The sequence below is a fragment of the Glandiceps talaboti genome, chromosome 3 (genome assembly GCF_964340395.1).
Source record: "Glandiceps talaboti chromosome 3, keGlaTala1.1, whole genome shotgun sequence".
Classification (NCBI taxonomy): Eukaryota; Metazoa; Hemichordata; class Enteropneusta; family Spengelidae; genus Glandiceps; species Glandiceps talaboti.
In genome coordinates this window covers 25,749,627-25,766,002 of record NC_135551.1, presented here as the reverse complement: position 1 = coordinate 25,766,002, position 16,376 = coordinate 25,749,627, and the positions used below count along the sequence as shown (strand labels likewise).

At 35.8% G+C, this 16,376-nt stretch overlaps 2 protein-coding genes across 2 annotated transcripts in view; both read left to right on the top strand.

Moving 5' to 3' along the window:
• LOC144432940 (uncharacterized) overlaps nt 1-5,257 on the top strand; it is an 8,751-nt gene extending 3,494 nt beyond the window's left edge. The window contains exons 4-10 of the mRNA XM_078121251.1: nt 577-837; nt 1,339-1,425; nt 1,689-1,887; nt 2,733-2,890; nt 3,475-3,656; nt 4,215-4,323; nt 4,733-5,257. Of these exons, the coding sequence (XP_077977377.1) occupies nt 577-837; nt 1,339-1,425; nt 1,689-1,887; nt 2,733-2,890; nt 3,475-3,656; nt 4,215-4,323; nt 4,733-4,740 (1,004 nt within the window). The 3' untranslated portion in view covers nt 4,741-5,257. The remainder of the gene's footprint in view (nt 1-576; nt 838-1,338; nt 1,426-1,688; nt 1,888-2,732; nt 2,891-3,474; nt 3,657-4,214; nt 4,324-4,732) is intronic.
• Nucleotides 5,258-7,662: 2,405 nt separating this feature from the next.
• On the top strand, nt 7,663-8,617 carry LOC144433282 (translin-associated protein X-like). The gene has a single exon (XM_078121589.1). It carries the CDS (start codon nt 7,673-7,675, stop codon nt 8,615-8,617), a length of 945 nt encoding a protein of 314 aa, XP_077977715.1. The 5' UTR covers nt 7,663-7,672.
• The last annotated feature ends 7,759 nt before the right edge of the window (nt 8,618-16,376 follow it).

The following is a 16,376-nucleotide window of genomic DNA, read 5'->3' as shown; positions in this document are numbered from 1 at the left end:
ATGTCTTAGTATCAAGTGATCCTAAGCGGGTCATCTTTGGTACTAGAGGTAAGAATATATGTCCTAGTACCAAGTGATCCTAAGCGGGTCATCTTTGGTACTAGAGGTAAGAATATATGTCCTAGTACCAAGTGATCCTAAGCGGGTCATCTTTGGTACTAGAGGTAAGAATATATGTCTTAGTACCAAGTGATCCTAAGCGGGTCATCTTTGGTACTAGAGGTAAGAATATATGTCCTAGTACCAAGTGATCCTAAGCGGGTCATCTTTGGTACTAGAGGTAAGAATATATGTCCTAGTACCAAGTGATCCTAAGCGGGTCATCTTTGGTACTAGAGGTAAGAATATGTGTCCTAGTACCAAGTGATCCTAAGCGGGTCATCTTTGGTACTAGAGGTAAGAATATATGTCCTAGTACCAAGTGATCCTAAGCGGGTCATCTTTGGTACTAGAGGTAACAACAGGTACAATTCCCAATAATTACTTAATAACATTCCAAATCAACGGCAGATATATTATCGATTGATTTTTAATTCCAAGTATTCACACAAGAAATAATGTTTCCATTTTACCCAGGATCCTCGAATCAACTCTTTTTGGAATTTGAGAAGACAGACGGCATGGATCACGAGAATTCTGTTATTCATGATGTACCTTTGAAAGCACACGCTGTGAACCACTATGGAGAAGCTTGTAGAAAGTCTTTTTATTTGCAAGTGTCTACAGAAATACAGGACAAGATGAGACCAAGGCAAACTCAGATACAGATGTCAAGACCACGGCAACCATATCAAATTCATTGGGAATATGAAGATGATAAATATGACGCAATGACCTGTGAGATATATTTTTTATTATTTGTATTGTATTGTGTTGTGTTGTGTTGTATTGTATTGTATTGTATTGTATTGTATTGTATTGTATTGTATTGTATTGTATTGTATTGTATTGTATTGTATTGTATTGTATTGTATTGCATTGCATTGCATTGCATTGCATTGCATTGTATTGTACTTCTGTACTGTACTGTAGTATATTGTATTGTATTGTACTCTACTGTGTTGTACTACTGTACTGTATTGTATTACATTACATTATAGTACAGTATAGTATATATTATATTGTATTGTATTGTATTGTATTGCATTGCATTGTATTGTATCGATCGTATCGTATCGTATCGTATCGTATCATATCATATCATATCATATCATATCATATCATATCATATCATATCATATCATATCATATCATATCATATCATATCATATATCATATCATATATCATATCATATTATATCATATCATATCATATTATATTATATTATATTACAATAGGCATATTGGATGGATGGCGAAATCCAATTGGTTTTGCCTGTGAGGTACGAGAAGTGGACCATGTTGCTGTAGCTGTCGCTTTACAAGGTAAATATTTATGAACTTTGAACTTTTCGTGAGTCATGTAGATATCATAATACTATTAAAATTACTTACAATTTTAGGAAGCCTCCTCCTCCTCCTCCTCACTGATTTGTCACTATGATCTCAGACAGTCACTATGATCTCAGACTTGCAATTGGTCGTCTGAGCTAGGACATATTATTTATTGGCCATATTGCATCGTGTTGAGATGTATAAAATTGTTTTAAAGCTGTATCCTTTTTCAAATCCAATATTCTTGATTGTAGGGAATACATCTAACGAGTACTGTCGTGTTGATGGCATCACTGTGCTACCTCCTGACTGTGGTGGCGTCCTTGCCATCGTCATGTTGATGTTATTCCTACCTCATCGATATGGTATCGATGTTGTTGTTAAAAATGGAAAGATAACAACCACTCGATTCCGTGGCAATCCATATCATATCCCGGATGACACACCAATAAAGTAGGCCTTTAACACTGTAGTTCTATGTTGGTATAGACTTTAATTATACTTACAGGAGAATAATCTCAGCGAGCGCGAAGTGTGTGTGTGTGTGTGTGTGTGTGTGTGTGTGTGGGGGGGGGGGGTTATATATGGTGAATAAAATGACTCGTTGATCAGGTGGATGTATAGTTTTGAAGTCAGCCTTACTTATCCCAAAATGCGCAGAATAACGTTTCGATGCGACTAGCCCACCTTTATCTAGCTAAACCAATGATGGTGTAAACATCTAGAGCGTATGTCAGAAAGACAGGACGTACAAAAGACAGAAAATAACCATCTGATATATATATATATTGTATTGTCTGTGCATCTTGTGGAATGACGGGAAATTCTGAGTAACAAGTAGTGACTCCTTGTAACCTCACTCTCACACACAGACTCATTCTATACCCCTACTTTACCCCTATCTCTCGTTACACACACACACACACACACACACACACACACACACACACACACACACACACACACACATATATATATATATATATATATATATATATATATATATATATATATATATATATATATATATATATATATATATATATATATATATATATACATATCTATTATATATTAGATATTAGTATTATAATATTGTATAAAAACACAGAATGGCAAGCTCTTGGGTATTCAGTCATTAAAATTGAAAAAAAAATCACCAAACTTACAAGTGAATACAAAATATCATGTTATTAGATTGTTAAACAACGTCACCCATCATTTTCCACTCATATTTGTATAGCTATAGCTTGTCTAGTTCGTTTGATAATGATCAACTTACTTTTTATCTTTTTCAGTGTAGAAATATTGAAACTGATGAATGAAATTCGTCAAAACTTATCAGAGCTATTCATAACTCCTGATGATTTCACCAAAATACCAAACAGTGATTTAGATGATAGAATTCGGTATTTGATTCATACTGTGAGATCACAGCAACGTACTGAATCAGCAGGTAAGATATCACGCTGGTTTGTCCTACAACCACCACCACCACCACCACCACCACCACCACCATCATAATCACCATGTAAATTACTCGGTGTACATCAGTATCATTTGGGTTAATTGCACATACAGAATACCTTCCATGTGCACATTTATATGCCAGCGGCGCTGGGCTACGTGTGTGTGTAGATACATGCACAGCCACGTAGTTTGATGGGGATGAAGGAATGCAGTGCACTCTAGAAGAAAATACTAATTACGACAATCTTTTATATTTAGGGCTTAAACCTTCAATATTCATGTATAACAGAAACTAGATAAGTTTACGATTTGGTGATCTTTGAAGCCATTGCAGTTTTTAGTTAATATGAAATCTTTTCAAGTTCTAGTACTATTAAGGAATCGCTCAAATCAGAAAGTGTCATCGGCAAAATTAGAATAATTTGATCACTGAATCCTCGCAAGCCAGTGCATTTTATTTGTTGTTTACAACAGTACTGTAAAGAGATGTGTAAATTTTACGACGATGGCATGTGCCCTTGTGAATTACACTTTTAATAATTTACTCTATAACGGTCAAATCACCACCAGATGTAGCTGCGAATGCAATGAGTACAGAGGATGGCGATCACGTGTCACATTTCAAACTACAAGGTTCAGCCAGTGCACACAAAAGCTCCTTGTCTTTGGTGAGTGACGATGATGACAGTGATGGTGACGATAACAAAGATGATGATCCTGCAGATGACGTCGACACATTTACGTTTTTAAAGGTATTTACAACCTGGGATTGAAGCCAGGGCTAAATCGTGCATGTCTTCATATTGTCCTTACCTAACCATACTGTATTATTCTTCAGAGACAAAAATACTTAAGTGAGACTCACACTTCCAGTGATGTCAAATTAAATCGATTGTAACACCAATTAACCAAATAAGTCGGAATAGTCTGATGTACAGGTGTCTACACTTACTCACATCCAACATCATGAGCTTCCAGTCTTTACCTCGGATATAACGGGTTTACAGGTGTACATACACATTCCTCGAATTCAAGTTCATAACTGAAAATTCAAATACACCCTCCTCAGTCGGATTAAGTTCACGTCCAGTGCAGTCACACACACACACACACACACACACATGTATATAATATATATATATATATATATATATATATATATATATATATATATATATATATATATATATATATATATATATATATATATATATATATATATATATATATACATGCATGTTTCAAGTAACATATATTAATATGAGTAATAATGTCAATCCAATGTTTCTTAAATTTATTTGCAATTTAAGCCATTTAATATCGAGAAATTTGAAGAACTTCTCACCATCGAAGCAGAGGGCATTGATGCTGATACTGAAGGAGAGGCAGGTAGCAGTGAAATTGTAAGAGAACCCGAAGGTATATATGGAAGAAACTCATTTCGTTTTTATCAACCCCCCCCCATACACACATACACACTTTCCCTTCCCCCATATACCCCCTCTCTCTCTCTCTCTCTCTCTCTCTCTCTCTCTCTCATTCTCTCTCACGCTCTTTCTTTCTTTCTTTCTTTCTTTCTCTCCCTCCCTCCCTCCCTCCCTCTATCTCTCGTCTATCTCTCTCTCCGTCTCTCTCTGTCTACCTCTCCCACGTACACACATGAATATTTTATTTTTTATGCAAATATTTGAAAATACTGTTAATTATAAAACGAAAGAAGTCCAATATCACTACCTGATATCAGTTAACGGGTAAAACAAATTACTTTGCAAATATCAGTTGCATGTGCTACAATAACCTTTTCGTTTTCTTGTCCATTTAATCCTAGGAATTTAAATGTACCCACAATTGGAAAGCCGATGAAGACGACGTCATTTTTGTGCTACAGAACCTACTAGATAGTATAGATGGAATGATAGCAGGCCAATATCGCGTGAAATCTCGCACACCGCGAGATGGGGAGCACACTTCACTGATCGATCGTCGTTACGTTGCCGCATATCCGAGTAATATACTTCTAGTAAATAACATAAGAATGTTGATGAGTTTCTAACGTAAATATTTGTTAATGTTATATTCTAATATTATCAGAAGTCACGAATTATTTCATTTTTGACACTAGTCGTCTGGTCTAGCCTTGATTGATTGATAATGGAAAGCAAGCTTACTGAGACTGAAAACCTGTTTCGCATGGAGTCATGATGGGTGAATGGTTAGCGTGACCGGCTTGGAATCTACAGGTTGCAGGTTTGTTTCTGAGTAGCTAAAGTCCTTGAGCAAGATTTGAACCACGACTGTGCTTCAGTCAACCCAGCTGTATAATTGGGGACCTGGTAGGGTGTAGGTTGCAATGTGAAGGCTTTAATCGTATGCGCTGAAATGGCTGCAATGGATTGTATGCTCCCTGGGGAGTTGAGGAAGACTAAAGGGCCGTTGTGCCGTTCTGATCCCGGCCGAGCCAGGGGTAATAAATTGTAAAGCGCTTTGAACACGGTACGGTGTGGGAAAGCGCTATATAAGAACCCAACATTATTATAACATTCTGAGCTCCTCTGAACACACCGGTTCTTGGGAGTGCGGAGCTTTATATATAAATGTATTTGTCTGGTTGATTGATTGATTGAGTTTTGATTATTGAATGTATTCATTGAATTTATTCATAGAATAGAGTTTTGGTATTTTTAGCTAGTTGCATTATCAAATTAAAAAATTCCAGATCGCAAAAGTACGTGCAACTATATCAACTGTTACAAATGAATTTCAAGTCGTGTAAATACTTCTTTAATTTGTAACACGCGGTAATGATAGAAAGGGAACCAAATTTGAATTATTTTTTTTCCTAATTTGTAAATTTCGATGTAGATTTCATTATCATTTTCATATCAATTTCTAAGGAAACTATCACACGAATCCTACTTAAAATGCATCAATATACGCTCTATACTATAAAGGTATTGAAAATATATTCACGTCAAAAATGTTATATAAAACAGAAATCTGAGAAATACTGCACATCCCTATGCGATATGCTTGGATGTACATAGATCATCCTAGTCCTTTGTCACTGAATGAATTTGTTGCCGGTTCCAAGATGCATTGCGCGCCTCGTAATACAACGTCATGTACTTTGAACACGGAGATACATCGCATCGTTTTACTTAGGTTGGGGACATAATTTACTGCTGGGGGGGGGGCTGTGGAGAAATTATTTTGGTCATCCCCCCCCCCCTCGCGCTCTCAAAAATGTCATGACCCCCGAAATGAACCCTAAAATTTTCGTAGTCCCCCCCCCCCCCAAAAAAGTTTCCGGCTGCACACAATGTGTAATTATTGTAATTTCAATGTGTAATTATACAGTAACCCCACTACAACTCATCACAGAATATAGAATGTAGAATTAATTGAGGCTCGCTAGAAATCTTTAAATTTACTCAGTAAAATGAGGTTTAATTTGATTCAAATCATGAGCAAAATATTTCGGGCCCCCACCCCCACCAATCAAATCCGTCTCTGTCATCGATGACGTTTAGTCTGTTCTATGCAATCACTAACAATTAAAAGAGGCTATCAACATAGCTTTTCCATCGTTCCATAATGAAAATGTTTTTTAGAGATTTTTTATAGACAAAATGTAAGTATATTAGATTAACTGCACTTACGACTATGGTTCGATTCATCCTTTGTGTGACTAATAAATGTTTTGTTCTCGCGATTTTGCGGATTTCTAATATTGTTTTCTTATTTTCTCTATATTTCAAATAAACTTTTTAAATATAGCTGTCATATTGTTTCCTCTCACTGTTCTGCCTATTTCTGACAGTTATCATTGTTTTTTATCATCAAAGTTTACCAGCTCTGCATTAATTTGTATATTGCTAAGCTAATCCTAGAACAAACTCACAGGTTTGCACAGTGAGTGTCTGTCTCGCTGCCAGACTCGTGACTATCGTCCCTAAGCTTTGTATGCCGAGCGGCGCAGCCGCGAACAGATCCCTCTCATCTCGCTGCTAAGACGCTCGTCATAGAAGATTAGGGACGATAGTCACGAGTCTGGCAGTGAGACTAAGTGAGTGTAAACCGTCTACTGATCCAACTAATGGATCGGAAGTACAGTCGGACCAGTATTTGGTATTGTGACTATTTTGCATAGAGAAAAACATACACTCACCAATTCTTGATACTGCCAAACATTCATTATTGTTGATACTGATTTGTGATTACTCTATTGTTGATCTTTCCATGAACAAATTCATCACCACAATAGGTGATACAGGTGCCATCATAAACCACTGATAAGTAACACGTGTTACGAAGTAAGTTTTGTTCAAGCTTGCTGTATGTATGTATGTATGTATGTATGTATGTATGTATGTATGTATGTATGTATGTATGTATGTATGTATGTATGTATGTATGTATGTATGTATGTATGTATGTATGTATGTATGTATGTATGTATGTATGTGTGTGTGTGTATATGTGTGTATGTATGTATGTATGTATGTATGTATGTATGTATGTGTGTGTGTGTGTGTGTGTGTGTGTGTGTGTGTGTGTGTGTGTTTTCGCAAACGTAACCAATAAGTCTGAGCCCTCTGATTCCGAAAAGAAACTATGAATTTGCACTGCAAGTTTTCCTTGAACTTCGATTCGTCTGCCGTGTATCTTCTGTAGGGCCTCTCCGTAATGAACTGAGCGAGGGCGGGCTATAATGTCAAAGGTCAGCACACACACGCGGCTTAGATTTTCGAAGTAAATATCCACAATTATGGCAACATCTAGAGGCCCTGTTAAGCGCAATAGAAGAGGACAACCAAGACACCAAAAGAGTCAGCAGGGAGATAAGCAACCAACCAAGCCCGTGGATGAAAATTCTTTCGTGATTCAATCATTTCGGCGTTTCCAGGAACAACTTGACAACAAACACGACAAACATGAACGTCTGGTGAAACTCAGTAGAGACATCACGATTGAAAGTAAGAGAACCATTTTTCTGTTACATCGAGTACACAGTGCAAGTAGGGAGGATATCTTGAACGAAGCAGAAACCAAAATCAAAGACGTGAACGAGAAATTCTTCAGGAAGATCGCTGCAGAATTACAAGGGGAAGATCCGTATCAATTCGTAAGAGCGTACTCCCCTGGGCTGCAGGAGTACATTGAATCGGTCTCATTTTGGAAATATTTGAAGACAGGAGAAATGGTTACGCTGGATGAAATACAGAAGGGTTTAGTTTTCAATGCCGATGCACCATCAGATCAGGACCAGACCCCGGAAAAGGATGTTTCACCAACGACGGATGATCAACAAACAAACGACCAAGAACCTGAAAAGGTAGATAATGGAAACGAACCGCCCCAAAGGCAAATCTGTGTGTTTGTACCCCCGACAGAGTACATACTTGGTATAGCTGATTTAGGAGGAGAGTTGATGAGACACTGCATCAATGGCATCGGTAACGGAGATACAAAAACACCATTTCATCTTGTCACTTTCATGCAGTGTATGTGTGAAGGGTACCAGTCATTTGGTAATCTAGGCACCAGAGAAGTCACTCGAAAACTGACTGTACTGAGGCAAAGTCTGAAGAAAGTGGAGAATGCTTGCTATACGCTACAAGTAAGAGGATCGGAAATACCTGAACACATGTTGATAGATGTTATTAGCGGCAGTGGCAAACTAGATGTAGCTTTTCAAGATGATAATGAATGACAAGTTGAAGATCTGTAAACATGACGAGTGTCTTCTGAGAAATACTCTAATATCTTTCAGGTGATGGAAGTCAACATTTTATGTTTATCTACAGCATTATTAGCATTTTGGACATTAATATGCAACATACAAACCATGTTGCACATGTTTGAACAGAAAATATGGAATTGATTTCAATTAATAACAACATGACTTGTCATCAGTTTTCAGCCGGCTGTTCAAAGAGTCTAAATGTTTTGATAATGGCATTATTTTTATGTAAGGGGGAACCCCACGCTAAGAGATTAAGGGGATTTTCATAACAATGGATTCTGGCGAGTCATTTCATGATTTTACATCACCTACAATTACTTGTGATTTCAGAGAAACATCAAGTTGATCTTGTGACTTTATAGGATATCTTTGCTATGGGCAAATGCATCATGGGAGTCAGCAGAAATAATATATTCATGGTTGCATAATGAATATTCATGAGAGTTGTCCTTCACTGAAAGGAATAAGCACTCAGCAGTCACATAATGCATCTTGAGAACCCATACTTTATGAAAATGTCTATATTCTCAAGAGTGGCTCTTTGATATTTCACAAACTTTAACCTAGTCTAGCTATAGTGATATTTCCCAACATTTTTCTTCAGTCATTTTGGAAAATACTTTTATGACATACTTGATTTGCCACTACTTTTGTTCTCACGTCACAGTGACAAATCACTATATGTCATTCATATTTCCCTCAGCTGGATGAAGGAAAGTCTTGGGAAGTGATGTATAATTATGTGTTCGCTGGTACCATTTCGACATACGTCATAGTCCTGTTAAATATATATAACTCTGCACAAGGCCCATAACCCCCCCCCCCCCCCCCCGTCAATTTCTGACCACCCTCTAAAACCCACCTCCAATAGTCCCATATTCCTGAACTGAAAAGATAGTTCCTCTATTGTAATATGTGTGTTATTAAATATTTGTATGTCTGTAAATCTTGCATCCTGTAAATCATTGTATATTCAGTGATAGCCTAAGTGGACTACCAGCTGCAAATTATGGTAGCCGGATGACAACAATTGGTAGTCTGTGGACACCGGACTACTGTTAATTTTGAGCTCTGAGGTATTCTAGTGAGGGCAGTAGGCTTTATCAAAGGTGATGCATAGACGTTACAAGTGAAGCCTGTGATCATATTTCTGTACAGGGAGAACAATTAAATCACTAAAAGGCCCAGCACTCCCATTCCGTAGATAGTCTACATACTTTAAATTGTTTAAATTTTGTTTCAGTTCGTAAATAAAAATATACAGATTGTATAAGAGGACTTCTTGCTTTAAAATAGTTATTCCTGTGATTGTACTTCTAGCTTCTTGAGAGTGAATTCACAGTGCTAGAAATCAGATCATACAACACGACCGAGTGTATGTGTTATTCCACTATTTGTAACTTGTGTTTTTACTTATAGTCTTCACACGTAGATTACAATAAAACATGTCATTTCTTTCATTTATAATTTTATGCATACTTGCTTTTCTCAACATTCTGTGTAAGTTACTTTACCAGATGGGGTTTTCTATAATCTGCTAAAATCTCTTTTTTACATTCTTACATGCATGCAATGTACGTACATGCATCCATATGTGTGCGTGCATGTGTGTGTGTATGCGGACATACATATGTACGTACGTATGTATGTACGTACGTACATACACTCATACATATATACATACATCCATACACATACAAACACACACATACATACATACATACATACATACATACATACATACATACATACATACACATAAACACACACACATACATACATACATACATACATACACACATGCACATACATACCTGCATGCTAGATTCATACGTGCATGCATGCATACACACACATATATAAACATGCATGCATGCATACATACGTACTTATGTACACGAACGTATGTATGTACATACATACATATGTACTTACATACATACATACATACATACATACATACATGCATGCATGCATACATATGTACGTACATACATACATACATACATACATATATACATACATATGTACGTACGTACGTACGTACGTACGTACGTACATACATACATACATACATACATACATATGTACGTACATCAATGTCGGATAAAACAAGGAATATTCAAACTCAAAACTGCTTATTTGTGTTCACAATGAGATAAAACGTAAAATTGTGTGTGTGTGTGTGTGTGTGTGTGTATGTGGACATTGCCTGTATTTTGCTTAAGCAATTTATAACAGAAAACAATGCGAGATGTAAACTGGTACCATTTCCTTGGGAGATATTTCTTCATCTTCAAATGTTTTTAGATGCTTATTCACTGTGAATATGTGGTCAACTTTTTAAAATATTTTTCCCAGTTAGTGTTCCCCCGACTATTTACAATTATGTCAGGTCACTATTTCACACGAGATGTAAAAAACATAATGTTGCCTAATAGAAAATCCTAAGTCTGGTTTGGTGGAAATTTACATTAGCCATAGGTAATATATCAATGAAAGCAACGAATGCACGTACAGTAGATTTACTAGAATATTCATGGTTTATAGTATCAACAAAGTCCTGTATAAATGTAAACAAAAAATACTATGTGAGATGTAGCCTGGCACCAGTTCCTTGGAAGATTTTTCGTGTCTCATCTCCATATATATATCCATACATATATATGTTCTATTCATTTGAAATGAAATTTTGGAATTTAGACAAAAATTGTTTCTTCAAGTTCTTTACTCTATATATATACATCAAATCCATAGAATCAAGATGAATTGAAATCGCACATTTAAATTTTAAAAAAAATCATTTGATGATAAAATCACAATACGAAATATTGTACAAAAGTTCCATATTTCGCAAAAAAAAGGTGTTGGAAAAGCAAAAACAAGTACACAATTTCACACAGATATATGTCCACTAGAGGGCGATATGTACAGGGAGAGACGTCACAGTCTGACCTGTGACCTTTCATCGGCCATATTCAGTAAACATACAAGAAACGATTACGAGTGTGAAGCTACCATCATATTCATATTCATATTCACTTTCAAAAGTTGACCCCTAAGCTCAATCTCAATATGATGATGGCTTCACACGTTCATCATCAGATTCGAAGTCTTCCGAATGGGTACGAATGCGAGTTCGGCAAATCACATAAAACCGTCATTGGCAGGTTGAAATCATGCGATTGTGATTACTTTTCACTTGAATTGCATGGATTTGCATGCTCCCTTTTTATTTTTGCCAGAGTATCCAATTTGCTCCATGAATTACTGTTGTCATGGACCATTATTTTTTAACAGCAGCAAGTTCGAATCTGTTGATGACAGTCCGGTTGTTGGTGATTTCTCTACTCACATCGACGAGCGAGCAAGCATAGTTGAAATCATGGAAAGGTAAATATATCAGGCGAGTTGATTTCTTACATTAGCTTTCATAAGATCAGTTGTTACTTGGCGAAAACATTCGTGCACATGGTCCAAGCCTTTCGTCTCGATCGAGGTCTCATCACGGAAAGTAGTTGTGCATACGATACTCCCATTTGCACATGTACTTGTTTTTGTTTACAAATACTACGTCGTGTACTTGTTCAGTTCAGGTCAGCGGTATTTGCCAGGACAAGTTGTAATCATTAGGAATTGATCTATACTAAAGCAACCCTCTGATCCCTAAGTAAGCATTGCCAAACCTAGTCTGGATGCCAACTGTTGCATGTTGTTTCTAACCCTAATAACTCTCTATGGTGAGTCGTGGCAGGTACTATACAGATACTGTATAGTATTACGAACTACACTACGCCAAATAACACCATCATGGCAACCAATCATTACAGTGTAACGGAGATTATATGTCTTTTATACCAATTACAGAAACAGAGGGTGTATTACTACCCATATATCTGTATACTCTACAAAATAGTTGTGATATACTTTCTTCTATTGTATCCATTCATGTGATGTTGATGTCAATAAATTTTCTTTTACTTTTCAGACCCAGACAAGTATGGAGTAAGTTTTGGAAAAGGAATAGAAAGTCATTAAAGGATAATTGCATGTATAGTGGATCTGGAAGTTTATTTCTGAACACAACAAGACTGCAAAATATCAACAAATACCATAGATATGTTTACTGTTAATGTATAAATAAAAGCCACACTAATTAACTAATTTGGATTTATCAGTATGATTCTGTGACAAATACTAGTGAAAATGGCCACTCTTTAATTTTAAATGTACACACTTGGGGAAAAATAGGAAACAACAATTTAAAAAAATAGTGTCAATGACATTGTGTATAACTAATATTGAAATTCAAGTTATTATCAGAACAGGATGTTCAATTGAATATGTATATCTGCCAGGTAGTTTTGAAGTTGCACATTTTTTTTATAAGATCTCAGAAATAGTATATAAACAATTTTGTATTCGTTTCATCAACAGTTTTCTTCATCTAGATTGCTCCCTAACATTCTGACAAAATTTTAATGTAATTACATGTACGCATTTAGTTATGTAGTTTTAGCCTCTTGACAAGAAATACCATTTTAGGCTTTTAAGGTGTTATTGGCTTGAATGATTCTTCACCTGGACACACCTACAAAATTTTCCGTCAAGTTTAAGATTAATTTGCCCAGTACTCCTCAAATTGAACTTTTTTGATAAAATATCACATTTTTAAAATTTTAAGTGCTTCAGTATTATCAGATCATCATGAGTATAGGTATGAACATTTCCAAACTAGAAAACCTAAATAAAATCCTCGCCAACAACCAACACACGTTTCACCAGTCAGGCAATGGCACTATAGTTTTGTATTGTACCTTACATGAGGTGTGTGTAGACCTTGACTTGAGTGATGTAATATCATACTGGATGACCTTGCATTGGCTGGTTTCATGGTAAATCACTCTTTTTGATACAAGTGTGGCCCTATTTTTTGTGTTTCATAACTTTTTCATGCCAACTATGGGCCGGTAAGTCAATTTTTAAAAAAGATAAAGAATAAAAAATCATCTTTTTCATGTTTCTCAGGCTCTCCTTTTCCTCCTCTCTATCTTACTTTTATGGGATTCCTGGTAACAAGCCCATTCCCAATTTCAGCCCCCTGCTTTCATACTGTCCGCCATGAAAGAAATGCTCTTTGTGAACAAATGTTGCCACCACCACCCCATGTACATGTAAATGGCATCAACAAGTCAAGATTCTTGTTTATTCTTGCTGTTCCGCAAAATATTAAGGGTGGGAGAAAACAAAAGTATTTTTTTTTTATTTTGATGTGGGAACTGAAAATTTGGGTTGGTTGGGTACTGAGAACCAGAACAAACAAGTGGATCACCTAAACATGATTTCTCCAGTCTGTACACACTCAGTACAATACCCTGTACAATCCAAACCAAATATCTAAACATTCTGGCAACTTTGTTTTATAAGTCATATACACACAGAGAGGTACTTGCATTCAAAACATTTTGCCATGCTTATATCACTTTTGGATTCTCAAATATCCAGTATACATGTACTAATATTTTGGTGTAATTTGGAATATTGACATCAGTTGTCTTGGTAACAGATTATTGCTACAAAACAACTTCATATGCAAAATGAATGCTGTTTTCACATTTCTCTAAATGTATGTACATTTGGCTTTTTACAGACTGATTTTCAGCTTTACCAGTCATATTTCAGTATTCAAAAATGTTTCAGGGAAGTTTCGAGAAAGTGCAAAACAAATTATGATGGCCTTGAAGTTCCACTATGACCTTCAGCTTGAATCAAAAGGGTCATGTGATCATTGAGTTCCCTGTTCCCTAATCACATATGTACACTTACTTTAATTACGACTAAAATATTTGTGGGCCCACCGTCTCCAGTGAGTTTGCATAAGAGAATCAAGAGTGGCAACAACAGTTTTCTGAGAGCCCAGATGTGAGTTTTATTTATTTATTTATTTTATCAGATGACCACTACTTTGTCATGAAATTAATTGATGTGCATCTGTCCCATATAATGTGTTAACTTTGTGCAAAGACTGAGAAATGACAGTGCATGCATAGAAAGACAGATGGAGGGAACCAATTGTGATTTAACTCTCTTGAGTGTCGCCCATTGGAGGTTAATACTGATCACAAACCCACAAAACAGAAATACAAGCAATACAATATTCATTTTCGAAAATTTATTTCTTAACAAAATAAGTTGCAATACACAACTGATATTAATTTTAAAGTTTTATAAAAAAATATTTAAAAAATCTTAAGCATCACTTGGTGTTATTTAAAATAAGCAATAATAATAATAATAATACTTTATTTTTCTATAGCGACTTCCATTAAAACAATAACAAACCGCTTCACAATAAAATATATAAAAAATGATTTAAAAATACAATGATAAAAGTAAGACCAGCTCGATACTTGTCAATACTTGCATTGTATTGACATTACATGACTTATATTGGCTAACTTAACAACAATAACATTATTACAAAAATATACATGGCTACAATGTTTCCTGAAATGTATCTTGCCATTATATACAGTATGTACATGTGTATGGTATATCATTTGGCAATTTGAGCATATATTGTACTGAAATTAGCAGAAACATGGACATCTTACTGCGAAAAGCAAGATTTCAGCGGACAAAGAGAGACTGACTAAAAAACAAAAGTGTTGTTCTTACATTTGCTAGATTACATGAGTCAATGATTCCAGTGGTGTTTTTGTCATGTGGATCATAATCCTGGAACTAAGCTAGTGTAGAGACATTGGAAGTCTGTACAAATGACTGCGGGAGCCCCCCCCCCCCCCCCCCCCTCGCTAGCTCTCTCAATCCTTCCCATCAGAAACATGAGCCTACTGTGAGCATAGACTTACATCAATGTCCTATTATTTATGACCTATATCTGCAATAATAAATTATAATTTACTGCTACCCTAGTTAATAGCTTTAGTCTGGCTCGCTGCACTCACACTTTTACAAATCAACCATCTTGCACAACCAGTAACTCTGGTACATCTTGATTCCTGAAAAAGGCAAGAAAATATGACATCTATTAATTCAATGAAACCAATCCTTAATAAAACCAAATTCTGCTTTTTTGCACATACAGTGTTTGTCTATAATTTTGACTGGTTAATGGGAAAAAATACAAGTCTTTGTTGAGGACACACTCCTCCAGAACTACTTTACTTCTATGTAACTGAATGTGACATGATTTTAGAACAACTTTGTAGTAATAAATAAACATTACAATGTTTCTTTGGTTGAGAAATTACATAGAGTGTAACTTCACTGTAAGCACTTGTTTCTCTGTCTGTCTCCCCTCCCTCCCTTTAATATATCTCCCCTTGCCCCTCCACTCTCTTGCCTCTCCCTCTTTCTCACTTATTGATGACTTAGTGATATCTGTCAATGTACTAGTATACATAAATATTTTGAAGCCTAGTAGTTGAACTTGTTATGGAAACTGAACAAAACAATGCATAATGGGGTGGTCCAACATATGTGACATATAATAAAAATGTACATGAAATTCCTTTCTCATTATCAGGTTATTCAGGGTAGTTGTTCCTTATAATATATTTCAGCATGAAACGTTATCAGATGATTATTGATTAAATATGTACATAGAGTTTTGTTTAGAACATGCCATTGAGTGATTCTACAAAAATAAGGATAATATTTGAAATGTAAAACTTTTTTCAAAGTATGTATAAAATAACAGTAC